This window comes from Vigna angularis, chromosome 6, assembly GCF_016808095.1.
Source record: "Vigna angularis cultivar LongXiaoDou No.4 chromosome 6, ASM1680809v1, whole genome shotgun sequence".
Lineage (NCBI taxonomy): Eukaryota > Viridiplantae > Streptophyta > Magnoliopsida > Fabales > Fabaceae > Vigna > Vigna angularis.
In genome coordinates this window covers 16,183,385-16,203,648 of record NC_068975.1, presented here as the reverse complement: position 1 = coordinate 16,203,648, position 20,264 = coordinate 16,183,385, and the positions used below count along the sequence as shown (strand labels likewise).

The window sequence follows — 20,264 nt, the reverse complement described above, 5'->3', positions numbered from 1 at the left end:
TAATTTGAAAATATTTTGAATTTTTTCTTAATAGTTTAGGCATTGGTTGGTAGGATAACCGAGGCGGTAAGTGCCTTATTGCTTTGATTTTTTACTTAATCAACCTAATATCCTTTTCGAGTGTTAAAATTTCAGAATCCTAAAACAGTTTTAAGTAAAAAATTTGAAGATAATGTAAAAAAATTATAAGAAATGGAAACCATACAAAAATATATATTATAAGAATTATAATATATATAGCCATATGAATTGTTTTGAATTAGAAATATAAAAATTAGGGGAATAGAATTTTGAATTGTTTGTATTAAATTTGTTGATTTGTTGATCAAATAAACTTTAAGGTTAGGAATCATGTGATTAAATAATATGTTATTTGTTTTTATCAAGATATTGTATTAGTGGAGAGATTTTATAGCTTCTAAAAAACGAACGTTCTCCATTGTTGACCGTCTTTCATGCTTCCAGGTTCCTATTCTTAAAATTAGGAACATATAATTATTTATTTTGCTTGAATATATTGTAATTATTTGGTTGCTTGAATATATTGTTGTATTGAATTAGCCTTAGTTTTTCATTTGAGATTCAATACTAAATTTATTTACTATCTCCAAATTTTTTAATTAAATGTACTTTTTACAAATGAATAGAGAGGAGATGATAATAATAATTTACATGTAATTAATCTTGAATTGTCCGGTTGAACAGTTTAAGAAGAGTAATAATTTTTTCGTAGTTTATTAATATATATATATATATATATATATATATATATATATATATATATATATATATATATATATATATATATGTTAGCATAAAGCTAAAGAGCAGAAATTTTGATGATGTCTCAAAGTCAAGTCTCAAGTGCTCTTATTGTAGGAAGATCTTCATGAAGACTTGTATTTATATTAAAGCTTTTATAATTTAGTAGATTTATGTATAGGATGTGGTTTATATTTGATTCTATGTATTGTTTGCCTTAGGCTGCGTTAAAATTTATTTTGAATCAGAAAACCTTATTTTATACTCAAGATATTTGATTATCAATTTATAATAATCGATTATCACTAATCAATTATGAGAATTTTTAAATAAGTTTTTTACCGTTGTGCATTCATTAAATTCATAATTAATTACCATAATTGGATAATTGGTTGTCACACGTTAATTAGTTGACAACGGAGGTATCCTTGAGTGAGATCTCTATAAATTAGATATGGACTCTCATTCAAAAATACGAAATGCAAATTATGAAATAAGTGTATTCTGAAAAATATTATCTACAGTGTGCAGTGATAAGTGTTCTAGGGTTTGCTGAACCCTTGTGTTGTGGCTTTGAGAACTTGGCGTTTTGGCATAGAGCGAGAACTTTCACAGGGAGTGTGATTGAGTGTTGTTGTTTTTGCTGAGTTAAAAGCTAATCATCCTTCGTGAAGCATTCGGAGGAGTTGTTCATCCTTTGTGAAGATTTAGAGGAGGTGGTCATCCCTTGTGGGTTATAGGGGAAGTGACTTTCATCTCTTGGGGTAACAAGAGAGGTGGTTTCTAAACTTTTACAAATTGTTTCTTTGTGATTGTAATTCGTAACTGTTTTGTGAGTAGTAAACCCTCTTGGTTTGTTATTCCACGCTAATCATTCCACTACAACCGCTCTAACAATATATATATATACATATATATATATATATATATATGTATATATATATATATATATATATATATATATATATATATATATATATAAATTTTAATACACGTGTCTTAAATTTCATGAAAATTTGTAGTTGTGTTTTGTATTATTCTTCAGGTGCATATTTGATTGTGATTTATAATCACTTTCATTTTGTTTAACCTGAAGACCAATACGAAATGCTAACAAAATTTTGTGAAATTTTAGATATGTTGTTTAAAATTTATATGTTCAATAAAATAAAAAAAAGTTAACTTCTTGAATAGGTCAGGGTCAAACATTGAATACAAAAGCGATCATCATTCAAAATTATTGAAATTGTGTAAACAATTTCAGTACATATGTGTATGGATCGAGATTGGATTAATTCACCACACGTCAATGCTGAGTACGAGAGAGGTAGAAGAATTTATACAATTTACACAACATAATAAGGGTAGAAGTGATGATGAAGTCAAGTTTAGATGTCTTTGTGTCAACTATTTGAATGGGAAGAAGTTGAATGTAACTGAAATTAGGGAACATCTTATCTGCGATAGTTTCCTATGAAGTTATACAACATGGATATTGCATGACGAATTAATAGACTTTGCAATTGTCTCCCCAATTGAAAATGTATTTGATTCCACCATGGAAGATCGATCGGAATAAGACAAAATAGAGGACATGACCCGCAATTTTGGTGCAGAAGCTTTTGCTCAAACGCATGTCTACGAAATGATATCCACTTATGCGAAGACTCCTTTGTCTATCGATTAAATTAAGTTCACACGGTTGTCAACGGTGTTAAGACTCATGAATTTGAATGCAAACAAATGGATGGACTGATAAGAGTTTCACAGACTTGTTGTCGTGGTTGAATGAAATGTTGCCAGATAGAAATCAAGTCAAAATATGGTCTATGGCATTGGTTATGGTCACAGCCGAGGTAGCAAACTAATTGTGTAGCATGGTTGATCTGATTTGGAAACATCTAATCTTTCTGCACTCAAAGGTGTTTTGTACGTGATCTGTTGCGTTTCTTGTTGTAGTACTGCCTATATTTAGATTAGTGGGTTCGAGAGGTGTTTTACATTTTGACGTGAGGTCACTGAAAAGAGCTTTGTAGAAACCTAGATCTTTATAGTGCATTGGCTTCCAACTCAGGTTGATTGGAAGGACACTGGATGTAGGCTTGGCAGAACCAGTATAAAAAGCAGCGTTTGATTTCTCTGATCCCTATCTTTGCATATAATCCATTAATCTGTCATTGCATTCAATTAAGCTTATAGTTGCATTACATACAAACTTACTTGCGTTTCAAGAAAAGTTCAAAGACATCCTTCTTTGCGAAAAACATTTTGAAAGCAAACGTTTTTACGCATCACCAATTCACCCCCCCCCCCCTCTCTTGGTGGGAGAAGCTAAGCACTCTTCTTTTAACAATTGGCACCAGAGTTGGTTTTCATAAGATATTTGAAAAACAAATCGATTAAGATTTTTGTCTAATCGTATCGATCCTGAAAAATGACTTTTGTTTCTCAAACTATGAGGAAGAGTGAATCTGTTTTTGAACTTGTACCTGTTACTTGTAATGCTAGGTGTAATTCCATTACGGATGGCTTTTATGAGTCCCTTGAAACAGGGATCTTGCAATACAAGAAAAAGGGCGCAAATGAACTGAAATCCAGAGCTGAAAGGATAAACTTGCAGGCTAAAAAATTCACCAGATTCCTCAAGAAGAAGAAAGGTGACGAGCATCAAAATTATGACAAAAAGAAGATCAACCAAGAAAATTAGGCTGAGACTGATCTTATCATGATGGCCAAGTATGAACCTATGAAAGTGTGTTTGGAATAAGAAACAAAGGGATCCATGTGGTATCTGGACAGCGGGTGTTCAAGGCACATGATAGGAGATCCAAAAAAATTTACAAGCATATCTTACAAGACTACTGGTCATGTCACATACGGTGATAACAACAAGGGTAAAATCATCAACATTTGTAAAATTCAAACTCATTATGTGTATGAGATTGATAATGTATTACTTGTTGAAGGATTGAAACATAACTTGCTTAGTATCAGTCAATTGTGTGACAAAGGATTGAAAATAGTATTTAAACCAAAATACTGTTTGATAAGCAATGGTTCAACTGATGAGTTGTTATTGATAGGACAGAGATACATCAATATATACATAATCGATTTTAGAAAAACTTCTTTCAAATATGTTGTATGTCTTATGTCTAAAGAAGATGATGCATGGTTATGGCACAAAAGACTAGCTCACATTAACATGGGTCAGTTAAACAAGTTGGTAACTAAAGATCTTGTTATTGGTCTTCCGAATATTAGTTATACTTCTGAAAGATTATGTGATGCTTCTCAAAAAGGAAAGTAAACAAGAATGTCTTTTAAGAATAAAAGAGAAATGTCCACTACCAGACCACTTGAACTATTGCACATGGACTTGTTTAGTCCTTCTAGGGTTAGAAGTCTCGGTGGTAATTTGTATGGTTTAGTAATTGTTGATGACTATTCTCATTACACTTGGACTTTCTTTATTTTTGCCAAGAGTGAGACTTTTAGGGTGTTAAAGAAATTTGCTACTGTAATTCAAAATGAAAAGGAGCTCAGAATAAAATCCATCAGAAGTGATCATGGCAAAGAATTCCAAAATGAAGCGTTTGATGAATATTGCGCGGAAATGGGAATCTCTCACAACTTCTTTGCACCAAGAACACCTCAACAGAATGGAGTTGTGGAAAGGAAGAATAGAGATTTAGAAGAACTGGCAAGAACCATGCTAATCAAAAGGGACTTACCGAAATACTTTTGGGCAGATGCTGTCAGTACAACATGTTATGTACTGAACAGAACTATGATCACGTCATTGTTGAAGTTGACTCCCTATGAGTTGTTCAAAGGAAGGAAGCCTAACATCACATATCTATGAATCTTTGGATGTAAGTGTTTTGTTCTCAATAATGGTTAGGAAAACCTTGGTAAGTTCGACTCCAAAGCCGATGAGGCCATCTTTATTGGTTACTCTCTCACAAGTAAAGCTTATCGAGTATATAATAAAAGAACTATGTGTGTTGAAGAGTCTGTAGATGTTGTGTTTGATGAACATATTGATATTTCTACCAATCAAATGCACTCTAGAAAGTCTATAGATGTAGGTAATTCCTCGGGAGAAGAAGAGGAGAATGAAGAAGTTCCAGAAGAAGAAAATTCTGAGAATGCAGTCAATCCTCCCAGAACTGAATCGATTAAGGAGTGGAAAACACCAAGAAATGTCTCGACAAACAACATCATTGATGATATCACGAGAGGAGTTTCCACCAGGAGGCAACATAATCAATTATGCCTGAATGTAGCTTATGTTTCTAAGATTGAACCCAAAAACATTGAGGCTGCACTTACTGATGAAAAGTGGATGATGGCAATGCAAGAAGAGTTGAATCAATTCAAGAGAATAATGTATGGGAATTAGTCCTGAGAACAGGAATTCAGCAAGTGATAGGCACCAAGTGGGTATTCAGGAACAAGATGGATGACTCAGGAGAAATCATCAAAAACAAGGCAAGATTAGTTGCCAAAGGATACAGTCAAGAAGAGGGAATCGATTATGATGAGACTTACGCTCCAATGGCCAGATTGGAAGCAATAAGGATTCTGCTATCTATAATGAAATTCAAATTGTACCAGATGGATGTTAAAAGTTCCTTCTTAAACGGGTATATCAGGGAAGAAGTATATGTGGAACAACCACCAAGTTTCCAAGACTATGAGCATCCAGATTACGTCTTCAAACTTAAAAAGGCCTTGTATAGACTGAAACAAGCACCAAGGTCATGGTATGAGCATCTAAGTGAATTTCTAGTAAAGAAGGGATTCACTAGGGGTAAAGTTGATTCAACCCTTTTCATTAAAAACTCCAAAAATGATAAACTATATGTACAAATTTATGTTGATGATATAATTTTTTGTTCAACTAATCCTGCTTTATGCAAAGAATTTTCTAAGACAATGTAGGATGAGTTTGAGATGTCTATGATGGGAGAACTCACATACTTTTTGGGGCTCCAAGTTAAGCATAATGAGAATGGTATCTTCATACATCAATCTAAATGTTGTACTGATTTGCTGAAGAAGTACAAAATGTTGGATTGCAAAGAAGCCGCAACACCAATGGAAACCAACTGCTATCTTGACCTTGATGAAAAAGGCAAAGTTGTTGATCAGAAAGTGTATAGAGGTATGATCAGATCCTTATTATACTTGACTTCTAGTAGACTAGATATCATGCATAGTGTCTGTCTCTGTGCTAGGTTTCAATCTCAACCAAAAGAATCACACTTAACTGTTGTAAAAAGAATTTTGAAATATTTAAAAGGAATCAAGAATCTTGGACTGTGGTATCCTAGTGGTTCAAACATGTTTCTTGAAGGATACAATGATTCAAATTTTGGAGGCTATAAGCTAGACAGAAAGAGCACTAGTGGTACATGTCATCTACTAGGATGTTCACTAGTATCTTGGCATTCAAAGAAACAAGTTTGTGTGGCATTATCCACCACAGAAGCCGAGTACATAGATGATGGAAGTTGTTGTGCTCAGTCTCTTTGGATTAAGAGCCAGCTACAAGACTATGGCATTTCATTAGATCATATTCCTTTAAAGTGTAATAACACAAGTGCAGTAAATCTGACTAAGAATCCTATTCTTCATTATAAAACTAAACATATTGAAATAAGGCATCATTTCATAAGAGACCACATCCTCAAGGGTGAAATTAAGGTACAATATGTAGATATCTTACATCAATGGGCGAATATTTTCACAAAACCTTTGAACAAGAAAAGATTTTATACAATTAGAAATGAATTAGGTATTCTAGATGATAGTAGCATAAAGTAGTGAAATTGATTAACCCATGTGTATGTATGCAATTTGATAGATTTTACTGAAACATTCACATCATTGCATATTCATACATTAACTGTGATTGATTACTATACTGCATTGTTACTAAATTTCTTGATCTAGTTGAACCTGAAAGGTTATGCAGGAACAGTACTTGCTGACTAAGCTAGAATGGAAAATCTACAATACTCTGCAGGAAAGAAATCGATTAAGATAAAACTCTAATCGATTGGTCTTCGGAACTGGGTTTGAAGATTCCAAACTTTTGTCTGATATCTTATAACCCTGACTTACTCACTGTTATATGTTTATGCATCTTATATCTCTATGTTTATCCGCTGTGAATATGTTTTGAGATATTAAGTATTTTAAACTGTTTTGGTGATTCAAAATGTATCAATTATTGTATGACATTACTGCTGTAATCTTGCTCTGATGCATTACTTGAATATGCCCTTACACGCTCTGATACAAACTCTGATATTACTGCATTGTGCATCTGTGATTTGAAGTTGAAACATGCTTAATGAAAGGGGGAGCATTGCATATTGCTAAGTTGTTCACATGTTTCCATTAAGGGGAAGAAAATATTAAGTTCATGTGAACATCATTGATAGGGGGAGCATCAAATTAATTCTGTTATCTTAACTTATGCATCTCTATTTGGTTGATTATCTGTGTTTCAATTACAATATACTATGTTTGCCTTTTTCGATAATGCCCAAAGGTGGAGAATTTGATGTAATTGGAGAATTATATATAATTGTGGATTATCTGTGATTCTGATTGTACAACATGATTTTATTAATCATGGTTGTGCATCATCAAAAAAGGGGGAGATTGTTGAGATTGTTGATAGGGGGAGCACTAGTTTAGCTGAACCCACAATCTCAGTGATAACTGTGTTTTTGATGATGACAACACATAATTAATAATAACACATGTGTGTACAGTGTTGTACTTGTCATATGTTTATGCTGACTTTGTTATATCTGTAAAAGCATATATGTGAACTTTACTGTGATGATTATAGCATACCACTGTGATTGATGTGATTTTATCTATGTATGCATAACATATATTTTCGGAAATGAAAAAACCACAAGCACTATTGTTGAACTTTAAAGTGTGGCAAAACAACAGTTTTAAGTCGATTACATTATTGTTCAAATTGATTAAAACTCGTGGGTTTGACAATTTTTTTTTCAAGTGTGTTGTGATGAATTTTGTGAAGAAAAGTTTTCAAAAATGAGCTAAGTGTTTCTACTTAATCAATTGCATGCAACATGTATTCGACTAAGTTTATTATTGATTTGAAAATATTTTAAATGCTTGACATAACTGTCACAACGATCATATTTTTAAATATGCTGACAAGGCATTTATGACAAATCGATTATATTAATTGTGCATTCAATTAATGCATTTAACAGCCTCTATTTTGTTCAAATTGTAAAATGATTGGTTATGATTTATCTAATTGTAGAATATAACAAAAAGATGTCAAAGTTAATTTTGATGGCAAGAAAACAGTTGTTGCAAAAATACAACAACATTATCATTTTAAGGTTGACTCTATTGCTTCCCAAGATTTAGTTCTTATGACTCAATCTAGTATAGTGGTGCAACCTATGATGGAGCCTGTAATGCAACAATGGTGGAGTTTTTGGTTAAGTTTATGGTGTACCCGCTAATGCAGCTTGAGATTCAACCAATAATTGAGTCTGTGGTAGAGCTTGTGATGGAGCTAGTGGTGTAGTCATCAATGCAACTTGAGGTTTAATGATATAGCCTTTGGTGCAACAACTTGTGGTGCAATAACCTGTGATTCAAGTTGCCTATTGTGGTTAAGTCTATTGTGTTGTCACTTGTTGCTCAGTCACAAGTTATTGTTGTGGTTCAACATGTTAATATTTGTATTATGACCTTATTTTATTGATAGTCTAGATGTTTCTAATGGTAGTGAGTAAGTGAAGTTTGATTTCTTAGTTGATATGCCTTTATTGGATGATGTCACTCTCATTGTAAATAGTTTGCAGGGCTTGTAACAACTTGATTTGAATAATAATGATTTTGAGATTGTGATAACGTTTGAATATATCGTTATCTGTGATGCAATTTTGATATTAAATCAACCCTTTTTGGACTTAGAAGCTTGCTTGAACTCATGTTTTTAGTTTAGTTTTGTGAATAAATGAGTAGAGGGTATACTTGATGATTTTATCACTAAATTCCCTTGATTTTGTAGGTTATTGATATGATTTGGAAGAAGAGCAAAAGTATCAATGAGTTGGAATTCAATAGGGACAGTTAAAGCATCAGAAAAGAAGCACAGGAGGTAACGCAAGGTGCCCCATTAAGGGCGCTCGGCGCCAGTTTTTGTGTTGCAGGGCGCCTGGGTGCCCCATTTTGGGCACTTGAGCGCCATCTTTGTACCTTGGTCGCCTGGGCGCCCCAATAAGGGCGTTGAGCGCCAGTGTTTTCCCGCACACTGCCTAGGCACCCCACTTAGGGCGCTGAGCGCCAACGACGTGGGCTTGGACCTATTTTATGTTATTTTTATCTTCTATTTAAGAACTTGGACGTCCTAGGGATTGTATTTCTTGATGGCTTGAGCACAGAAACTTACTTTTCAACCCTTGGAGGCAGATTTAGAGATGTGGGAGCTCTCTTCTTCAATTTCTAGGGTTTTTCTATCTCTTTCATTCCATTGTTAATCTAGTTTCTCCATGACAAGGGGGAACTAAATTCAATTTGTTGTTGGGGGATGATGTAACCTTGTGAACTCTCATGTATTTGAATTGAATTTTATTATATATGCTTATTTCATTAATTGTTAGGGTAATTCTTCTTCGCTCAATGCTTGTTATGTTTAACTCATTCATGGAATGACGTATGATTTGCATGAGTACCGGGAGGTATCTTACAATTCAGGTTCTAGAGAATTGCTCCCAAGAGTAATATTGCCCGGGAATGGGGATAGGAGGATTGGTCGTCTGAAGCTTCTAATCGTAATGCAGAGTTAATAATTAGGGATGCAAAGGATTGTGCTCTAGCAATTAAGGATTGTCTTTAAGTAGTTTAGAAAGCGACGTTAACAATTGAATGAAGAAGATGAATTCTTATATGCATGAGAGTAAACTAGGTGAAATCTAAACCCCAACAACATAACCATCTCATAAGTTCAATATCATTTATCCAACTTTGTGTTTTCTTCAATTGATCAAAATTGCATTCATATTTACTTTCTTGTTCTTGCATTCAAAAAAACTATAAATTGTTCTTCAAAAGTCTTAATTAGTTGAGTAATCACAAGACTGTTTAGTGTCGTGCGTCTCTTGGGAAACGATACTTGGTCTTACCACTTATTATTACTTGATACGATTCGGTACACTTGCCGATATCTTAACATGTTTTTGGCGCCGTTGCCGGGGAATCGTGTTTTAAACTATACTTTTGTGTGATTCTTAACCGATTAGACATTATCTTTAATTTTATCTTTTATCTTTTATCTTTTATCTTTTTATCTTTAATTTTTATTTTATCTTTATTTTTATCTTTTCTATCTGTTAGTGCTAATTGGGTGCTCTAGTGTTTTGTTCTCTAGTGTATGCAGGGTACAATTCAGACTAGAAGCACAAAAGTCTCTGAACCTCTTTTTGCAGGTCTAGATAACAGTAGAAGAAAAAGGAGAAATAGGACGTCCAGAGAACTTTTCCCTTCTCCTGAGACTCTTTTATAGCCTTAACCTAAAACATTTGACCAGGGAACAGACAATATGGTTGAAGAGCAGAATGGTAGACGTACCCTGGCAGATTATGCAACAGTCATTGGCCCTCATCATTTTAATAGCATTGCAAGGCCGAGGGTTAATGCTGCAAATATGGAGATGAAGCCTGCTTTGATTCAATTGGTGAAGAGCAACCAATTCAATGGATTATCACATGAAAATCCATATGAGCATCTGACCACATTCAATGAGATATGTAATACTGTGAAGATAAATGGCGTGCCAAATGAGCCATTAAGCTTAGCTTGTTCCCTTTCTCTTTGGGAGGCAATGCTAAGATGTGGTTGAACTCTTTTCTAGAGAATAGCTTTACTGAGTGGGATGCCATGGTTGCAAAGTTTCTGAACAAATACTTCCCACAATCAAAAGTAAACAAAGGTAAACAAGAAATTTCTTCTTTCAAGCAGGGCATGGATACATTAGGTCAAGCATGGGACCGATTTAAAGGCTTATTGAGAAAGACGCCTACTCATGGTTTTGATGAACCTGCAGTAGTCATTCTATTCCTTGGAGGTCTAAGCTCACAGACTAAATTGATGCTAGATGCCTCAGCTGGAGGTAATATCAAGTGCAAGACTCCAGAGGAAGCTTATGGTTTGATTGAAAATATGGCTACTAATGATAATGAGAGGCATAGTGAAAGAACTTAACTTCAACAAAAAGGAGTTCTACAACTACAATCTCAAGATGCTCTGTTGGCACAGAATAAGATTATGACTCAACAATTGGAGACTCTAATGAAGAAAATATCTCAATTGCCAAGGGAGTTGTAGAACATTTCTCAAGTTCAACAACAACTTTGTGAGTTGTGTGGTGGAGATCATATTAAAGGTCAATGTGCTATGCCGGAAGTTACCCAAGAGGAAGTCAATTTTATGGGTTAAGGTAATCAATTTCGTTCAGGTAATAACAACCAAGGATGGAAACCTCACCCAAGTATGGGTCAAGGGCAAGTTGGGCAATTCAACAGACCACAACAACAACAATGTCAACCACAACCCTCTTTATATGAAAGAACTCCAAGTTAGAAGAGACACTCCAATAATTTATGCAAGTGTCAATCTCCAACCATAAAAGCACTAAAGCTGCCATTAGAAATTTGGAGATGCAGGTTGGTCAACTAGCTAAGAAGTTGGAGGAGATGCCTAACAGGAGTTTTGGGGCTAATACTAAAGTTAATCCTAAGGAGAAGTGCAATGCCATTATGACTAGAAGTGGCACGTTTCTAGATGAGAGAAAAGTTGAGAGCAAAGAAAAACCTGAGTTGAGTGAAAAAAAAAGATGAATAAAGAGAGAAAAGAAAAGGATGAGAGAAAAGAAGGCGAGAAAGATGAGAGGAAAAAGAAAGGAGAAGAGGATGAGAGAAAAAAAGAAAAAATAATTGAGAAGCCCCTTCCTTATCCAAAAAGTTTTTCAAAGACTGAAAAAGAGAAACAATTTGGGCATTTCATGGAGATCTTCAAGCAATTGGAGATTACTATGCCCTTGACTGAAGCACTGCAGCAAATTCCTGCTTATGCGAAGTACATGAAGCAACTCCTCAATAAGAAGAAGAAATATCTAGATGAGGAAATAATTGAAGTGTAGGGCAATTGTAGTGTTATTATGCAGAAGACTCTCCCTCCAAAATTTAAAGATCCGGGGAGTTTCATCATTCCTTGTACCATTGGAAACCATGATATAGGGAAGGCTCTTATTGATTTAGGGGCTAGCATCAACCTGATGCCCCTATTTATACTTAAAAAGATTGGTGGTCTTGAAGTCAAGCCAACAAGAATAATGCTTCTGTTGGTAGATAGGTCCATCAAATACCCTTATGGTGTGGTAGAAGACGTGGTGGTGAAGATTGATAAACTCCAATTTTCGGTGGACTTTGTAGTGATGGAGATGGAGGAAAATGCAGAGGTACCACTCATCCTTGGACGACCATTCATGAAGACAGCTAAGGTTGTCATTCATGTAGATGATGGAGTTTTAACATTGAACGACCAAGAGAGAGAGGTAACTTTCAATGTGTTTGAAGCTAGGCAGCCAATTCAAGAAAAGCATACTAATCTTAAAACAACAGATCAAAAAGCTGCCAAGTTGGTCAAAAAGGGCCTTAGCTGCTTCTCTATAAAAGTGGAAGGAGAGGACAAGGAGAAGGAAGAAAGACTGGTTCACCAATACCTTGATGTGAAAAGTGATGAAGCCAAACCTGGCACACCAGTGAAATTCAAGAACAGGTTATGGGTTATCAAGGATATTAAAGCAAAGGGAGTTTTTCAGATTGAGAATCCTTACTCTAGGAGAGTCAAGTTGGTGACAAGAAAATTGATGAGATTTTTTTGGTGTCATGAAGGAAGGAGGAACGCCAACATCAAAGATCCAGATTGAGCTTAATGGTGTCAGGCTTGTGACGTTAAACAAGCGCTTATTGGGAGGCAACCCAATTTCTGACTTTTTCTTTTTAATTGATTATTTGTGTGGTTTGGATTTGATTTTGCTTTGTAGGAATGACAACATCTACTAATGGATGCCGGACAACATCTACTGAGGGATGCTAGGAGGACTCAGATGATGGCCTCTACTGATGGATGCTAAGATGATTTAGATGAGAGAATCTACTGATGGATGCTACTAGATTAAGCATCTACTGATGGATGACATGTGATTAAGCATCTACTGATGGATGTTGATGAGAAAGATTCCCATCTACTAATGGTAATGGAGAATGGTTCAAGTTTTGGGTTGTGAGAAACCGGAAAGAACTTTGTGAAAGTCATTAAAAAGCATTGAGCTAAAGCAAAAAGCAAAAGAAAAGAAAACAAAGAAAAGAAAAGGTTAAGCTCAATGCAAGTAAAGTTGGGAATAAGTTAAAAATTGGTTTCTCATATAAAAGAAGAAAGAAAGTTGATTGTTAATGAGAATAAATGAATTATGCACTCTCTTAACTCAAGGATTTTGTTGTCTAGAAAAATAAATTTTCATCTTAGCCCAGCCTCAATACAAGCCTCAAAAAGTCCTTGTGATGATAACTTACTTGTGAGTGTGTTTCAATTGTGGTTAAATGAAGGCAAAGTTGATTCATGTGACATTGTGATGGTAGAGTGTAAGAGTGTCACCTCACTATACACCTTTGAGTTTGAGTGAAACACTTTTGAGTGCTTGAGTGAAACATTGTCTTTGGTGAGGAATTATTTTGTTGAGATTGTTGATAAGGGGAGCACTGGTTTAGCGAAACCTTACAATCTGAAAGAACTTCTGGTTTTTGATGATGACAACATTATGAATAACAACATGTGTTGTCATGTGTTGTTAAATGTGTTACATGTTCATAACTTTCATGTTTATGATTATTTGAGAACATGTTTGTGTTGATTCTGTCATATTTGCAATTCACGGTGTTTTACATGAGATCTTATCTATGAATGCATGACATATGTTTTAGAAAAGGAAAACCACATGCACTTTTGACTTTAATTCATACGGAATATAAGTTATTCATTTTGGCTTTAATTCATACGGAACAACAATATAAGTGGTTTCCATATATTTATTTAGAATATTTTTCATAATAGGTCAAATTTGCCTATGTTTCATGGGGTGTTTTTTAATTTATTATGGGTTTGGTATCGTCACATATGTGTTGTTTTCATTTTTTTAATAATTTTGTCACATAATGACTATTGTTGGGGTGTGATCATAGTTGAGATGTCAACGTTAAGTGATACCTAGCGTAAACTTAGTTGAAAACTAGGCATTTTTTTTTACCAATATGATCATAACAAAATAATCAAAATGAGTAACAATTGATAAACCATGTTTGACGTTTAAAATTTCATGTTGAAGAAATCATGTTTAGAGAATATATCTTTAACTTTAATTTTGAAATTACACTAAAGTTAATAGATAACAAAAATATTGTTGAAGACTACTTTAATCTAACTAATTTTCTATTTATATATTAAGGTTTTACATGAAAAAAATGATTTTTAATCATCATTATACTTTGAGGTGTCAATTTGGTTCAATCTAAAAGACTTAGTCCTGGTTATGAGTTGACACCAAAAAAGTCTAAAAAAAAAAAAAAACTCCTTATAAAGAAAACTCATAGAACCTCACTCAAATTTTGTAGGTAGGAGTAGTCTATTAAACGTCGGTCTGTCTCGAATTTAAACCAAGATTGACTTGTCTCTAACTTCAGCCTAGGTCGTCTCGAGTCAATCTTTGGCCTGAGTTGAGCCGACTAGTCTCAACCTTCAACCTGGATCGTACCAGTCTCAACCTTTGACTTAGATCGTACTAGTCTCAACCTTTGACTTGGACTAGATTGTCTCGGCATTTGACCCTAACGAACTTGTCTTGACCTTCGACTAAGGGTGCGGCCAAATTTAAGTTGGGCTGACTCAAACGAACTTGATCGAATTTAACAAAAGCCGAAATTTTATTAAAAGAAAAAGTTAAAAGGTCATAAAAGTTTATTAAAGGGTAAAAAAATCAATCTTTAGTTAAAAAAAATTAAGTTAAAAACTAAAAAAACCACATATAAAAATCAAATTCTATAAGTTTAGTTTCATTTTATCTAAATTTAATTTTATGTTCAATTTTGAACCATGTGATATTGGAATCTATATAATATTATTCAAACATGAATCATTTAGATGAAACTTAAATGGTTGGACTAACATTCTCACACCATTTACTGAGGGGCATGTGAGACTTTGGAAAGGAAAACTAAACTATATCAGTTTGCAGTTCTCCCTGCACTAACCTTTCTCTTTTTTTCCAAAACATGCTCATCAAGGGCATCAATGCAATCACCACTTTGCTGTTAGATACTATATATAGTCTTCGGATTCTGGCACCAGATATGCACTTTTGGAAAAAAGCTCTTTAACTTGCTTTTCCTCACTCTTTAAATGCCACCATTTTCAACCAAAAAAATCTTGCATTTTCCTCATCTTCTCAGTTTCAAGCTAAGGCCATTTTCTCACCCTTTTGACCATGTGGTTTTCTGGAATGATGCAAGCAACAACAAGGTGTAAGGAGCTTCTTTCCGTGTGGGTTTTGGCTGCCAGTGGCAGTTATGAACTTCACCAATTCATGAAACTTGTGGAGAGACTTGTTTTTGCTGAATTTACTTGCATTTTGGCAATAGGTAATGTGTTAAATTGCTAACTTTCTCTCTGTCCTCATGAAAATTATTTTCTACCGAATTTTGAGTGTTGTTCCGATATTAAATCTTTAAAATATACTGATAGACTTTGATATTTTAAAATATATTAAAATTTTTGATAGATATCAATTTGTTTTAAAAATTCAAACAGAAGTACAGTAGTAAAAACTTAGTCGAGAATGTGAACTCTTGTCCTCATATACTAGTTACTAGGTTAGTGCACATGGCTAAATAAAACATGTTACATTATATTATGTTGCACATTTCATAGTTTAGGAATTTGAGTCTAAGGCAAACATTCGTCATTAACAACCTCGCAACCTGAACTAATGTCTCTTAATTAATGTCTCTGTCTTTGCAACATTAACCAAAACATCCGGGATATTCTATGATGCTTTGTAAGCAATGTTTGATGATTTGCACAGGAGGGTCTATAATGGGGATAATTGCAGGAGGCATCACTGGGCAGACCACAGAAGCTGGTTTTGTTGATGGTGCTTGCAAAGGAGCTGTGACAGGGGCAATTGCTGCATTAGAATTTCTAAATAATGATGCAGATGCTGAAGCTCTGTCTAAGGTAACACTTGAAGTTTCATATAATGATATTGTTTGAAATCTGAACTCTTAAATTTGATGTTGATTTGCAGTTTTCCCTATTAAGGAGTTTGTTAAATGGAAAGCTATTTATGGAATGGATATGTCCAGTTGTTGCACAGGTCTATCAATGTCATGTAAGGATTAATATACAAAACAAATATAAATTTGAAAACAGCAGCCCATAGAGTTTTTTTTATATGAATTCTTTTATGAAATTAGTACTTGCAGATGATTGCACATGGAACAAGTTACAGAGAAGAATCATCAGATATAAACAATGTCATTGTGAGGGGAATCACAGTCATCCAAGAGCTTCCTGTTCAACAGTTCAATTCCAGTGAAATGTTCAATCTTTACAATGAGTCATGCTGTTCAATTTGCTTCCAGGTCACAAAATGTTTCAGAGTCTCTGAAAATTAATGAGCTTTAAAGAATATAAATTTAAATGTAATTTGAATAGAAATTGTATTGTGCAGGAATTTGAGGATGAAGAATTTGTGAGGACACTTCCAAACTGTAGCCACTTTTTTCACTTGGTCTGCATAGACAAATGGCTAGTTCAACAAGGATCATGCCCCATCTGTAGAATTTATGTTCCACATTTATGAATTTGCAGCTGAATTATAGTTGGAGAATCTCTTTATAGTGTTTTTTTCTTTTTAATAATCCATTGTCTTGTGGTACACGAATAAATATAAATAATGATGTAATTAATTTTAGGGTGAAAGAAATTTAAATTTATTTATATTTGAGTTTCAAGTTTTCTTTTGTTGTCACATTTTTAATAATTTTTAATTGACTGATAATATATACAAATTTACAGTGCATGTTATTAAAAGATCAGATTCAGTATTTTAAAAATTTTCTATACGCGAGCTAAATCTTGGCCCAAGATAAATAAATTAATTAATAATTGAATCATTCAATATCTATATTTATATATAAAAAGGATACCATCTATATAATTTTTATTTTTATTTTATCTTTTATAATTAATATTTTTTAATTCAATAATTTATATTTTTTAATTTATAATTTTATATTTTATAATTAATATTATATTTTATATTTTTTAATTGAAAAATTGAGTTAAAATGTGTTTAGGTTGGTTTAGATGCATTTATTTAGATACATTTGAGTCTACAATACAATCTAGGAGTGTTACAAGTTGGGAAAGATTTCTAGAATAGGTCAAGATTGGTTAAGGGTGCAAATTCTGCAGTTTTGATGTTGTAGAATTATGCAGTCTCGCTGAATGAGTTGGGTCGCTGAGCGAGAAGTTAGGGAGTTTGGACCATTATTTATGTATTCGCACAATGAGTTAGGTCGCTGAGCGAGAGGATTGGGAGCTTGCACCACTGTCTATGTATTTGCACAGCAAGTTGGGTCGTTGAGTGAGAGGTTAGGGAGCTTGGATCATTGTCTCTGTATTCGCACGAGTTGGGTCGTTGAACGAGAGGTTAGGGAGCTCGGACCACTGGTTTTGTTGTCGCACAACGAGAGTGGTCGTTGAACTAGAGGCGAAGGAGCTTGGCTCACTGTCTCTGTGGTTGCCTAACGACCGTGGTCGCTGAGCGACTAGTCCAGGATATGTTTTTATTCTATTTTAGCCTAATTCTCTGATAATCTTGGGACATGTTTTAATTCTTTTAATGGTGTAAAAGTTTCTCTGTTATTATATACTCTATAATATTATTAGTTGGGATTCAATGTGAAAGTTTATGGTTCTAAGTATGGTTTCAAGTTATGAAAGTAAGTTCCAAGGTGGAACTTCTTGGTGAGATTCAAGTATGTTTAGAATGAATGAAGGGAGCTTAGTCTTGGGATTTATCCTAAAACTCTAATGGTCTTTTATTCTCAAGTAGAGAAGATTAACACATGTGGTGAAGAGTAGCAGGAGGTCTTAGTCTTGGGTGCTTCCAGTTTGATGCAAGGCGTGGAACAAACTAACCTTGTGACTGTGGTAGGGTGAAACCCATTGACAATGACTTTGCAAAGCAGTAGAGGCCACCACAAATGCACAACCCGTCATAGCTCGACAATCATTCTAAGTTCGGATAGTCTAGTCTAAGTCTTGGCTTGTTTAGGATGTTTTGAGTTGGTCGTTATTTGTGATTTACTTATGGCGTTTGATATATTAGAATATTGTATGAACCTTTTTATATCTAGCTTATCCTTTTGTTTGTGATTTTGTTGTATGTGTTATGTTTCTCTTCTTGGCGATGATCATCTGGTGGGTGTTAGCAGAGGGTGATGAGGTCTCTATTGAGCAGACATTAGACCGAGGAGCATCTGACGTGTAGCATCATTAGATAATTATCGGGTCTATATATTTGTGTGTTACCACCATTTTGTAAATAAAGTGGGCTTTATAGTTATGTTGGAAGACTGTAAACCTTACTTTATTTTCCTATCTTTCTAACTGTTCTTATTAATATCGGACTTGTGATAACTCTTTTATATAGTACACTACAAGATTTTTGGGATGCTACAAAAATTTTGTAACTTTGTAATTCTATAATTCAATATTATATATTTTTAATTTAATAATTTATATTTTTTTTATTTATAATTTTATATTTCATATTTTAATTAACTTTAAAAATAATTTTACTTAAATACAATAAATTTCTAAAATACATTTAAACAAGGGTAGGTTACAACACCCAAGACAAAATAGTTATCACCTCACGTATTTAACAGAGAAATATATTAAGGGAGATTCAGTTGAAAGAAAAATTAAATTTTGAAAAGTCAAGACCACAAAATTTTAATCAGGACTCGGATTGAAAATTCACAAATTTATCAGGAATTAGAACTTAATAAAACCTTTAAAATTATAGGTTTAATCCTTTTCGACATCCCTATTTATGTACGAATGTCTCAGATGGGTCCTCGTTTTCTAAAGTGTATCAAAATGGTCCTTAATTTTCAAAATTGATATCAATTGAGTCCTTTCCGTTAAGTTGGCTAGACGGCGTTAAAAAAATTGATGAGTGGATGCTGAGATGACGAACGAACGCTCGTCCACCAGCGAACGAACGCTCGTCCACCAGCGAACGAACGCTCGTCGACCTCCAAACGAACGGTCGTCCAGTGTGGAACGAACGGTCGTCCAGCAGTAAGAGGTCGACGAGCGTTCGTTCGCTGGTGGACGAGCGTTCGTTCGTCATCTCAGCATCCACTCATCAATTTTTTTAACGCCGTCCAGCCAACTTAACGGAAAGGACTCAATTGATATCAATTTTGAAAATTAAGGACAATTTTGATACACTTTAGAAAACGAGGACCCATCTGAGACATTCGTACATAAATAGGGATGTCGAAAAGGATTAAACCAAAATTATATTATAAAATATCATTTATAAATTTTGGACATTCTGCTTAAATTTAAATTTTCACAATAAAATTCCTTGCATTTGCATACATATTCAATGACAAGAAATATTTGAAGAAATAGGATCAAATGAAAATGGAGTATTCCAAGCATAGCTAAATTCAACAGCACCCTCTAATATAGGTTTTCCACCATTAACAAGACAAACATTGCCAGAAACTTTCAAAATTGAAGGGTCTATTGGTTTCGTGGATTGAAATCCTCTGCAATCAAGTTTCAGATTTGATTGAGCACAAGAACACCAATTTGCAATAGTCACATTCAGTTCTTGCTTCCCCTTCACTGTAAGTCCAGTTATTGTTTGGCTTACATGAATATCTTCCAAAGAGCATTTGCTATAACCTATGAACATATGCAATAAAGAAATTATGAAAATTAATTATAAAACTTTTTCATGTTTCATACAATATTGGGAGAAATAATCACCTTGAGAAAAGAAGACACATAAGAGAATTGTGATGAAAAGCTTCATAGTTGAGGTGGCCATTTATCTATGACACAAATTTAAGGTTTAATTCTTGATTTGTTTAGGTAAAGAACAACATTGCATCTTGTGTTATTTATAGATCAATTTGTAGATTGTATTTTGAACTGTTCAAAACTTATTAATTATATTATATTTCAGTCAAACTTGAATAACATGTTAAAAAAGAAGAAATTAAAACTATTCAATTATTAAATGAATATTAGCATAATCATCACAATTTTATTTTGAATATTTA

The 20,264-nt window shown here is 33.9% G+C and overlaps 2 protein-coding genes across 2 annotated transcripts; one reads left to right on the top strand and one right to left on the bottom strand.

The window, feature by feature from the left end:
* Positions 1 to 15,230: 15,230 nt before the first annotated feature.
* LOC128197469 (NEP1-interacting protein-like 1) lies at positions 15,231 to 16,814 on the top strand. The gene is made up of 5 exons (XM_052879513.1): positions 15,231 to 15,530; positions 15,974 to 16,125; positions 16,196 to 16,279; positions 16,374 to 16,532; positions 16,622 to 16,814. Exons 1-5 carry the CDS (start codon positions 15,377 to 15,379, stop codon positions 16,751 to 16,753), a joined length of 681 nt encoding a protein of 226 aa, XP_052735473.1. The 5' UTR covers positions 15,231 to 15,376; the 3' UTR covers positions 16,754 to 16,814.
* Positions 16,815 to 19,576: 2,762 nt separating this feature from the next.
* LOC108330298 (uncharacterized) lies at positions 19,577 to 20,029 on the bottom strand. The gene is made up of 2 exons (XM_017564789.1): positions 19,969 to 20,029; positions 19,577 to 19,884 (listed from the first exon to the last, which is right to left on the bottom strand). The coding sequence occupies exons 1-2, from the start codon at positions 20,027 to 20,029 to the stop codon at positions 19,577 to 19,579; spliced, it is 369 nt and encodes a 122-aa protein (XP_017420278.1).
* Positions 20,030 to 20,264: the final 235 nt, after the last annotated feature.

What these genes read in the sequence shown, in the direction of transcription:
- LOC128197469 (XM_052879513.1), top strand. Translation starts at nt 15,377, where the DNA reads ATGTGGTTTTCTGGAATGATGCAAGCAACAACAAGGTGTAAGGAGCTT. An exon ending in TACTTGCATTTTGGCAATAG is followed by an intron (nt 15,531 to 15,973) that starts GTAATGTGTTAA and finishes TGATTTGCACAG; the next exon opens with GAGGGTCTATAATGGGGATA. An exon ending in CACAGGTCTATCAATGTCAT is followed by an intron (nt 16,280 to 16,373) that starts GTAAGGATTAAT and finishes TAGTACTTGCAG; the next exon opens with ATGATTGCACATGGAACAAG.
- LOC108330298 (XM_017564789.1), bottom strand. Translation starts at nt 20,029, where the DNA reads ATGGCCACCTCAACTATGAAGCTTTTCATCACAATTCTCTTATGTGTC. An exon ending in ATGTGTCTTCTTTTCTCAAG is followed by an intron (nt 19,885 to 19,968) that starts GTGATTATTTCT and finishes ATATGTTCATAG; the next exon opens with GTTATAGCAAATGCTCTTTG.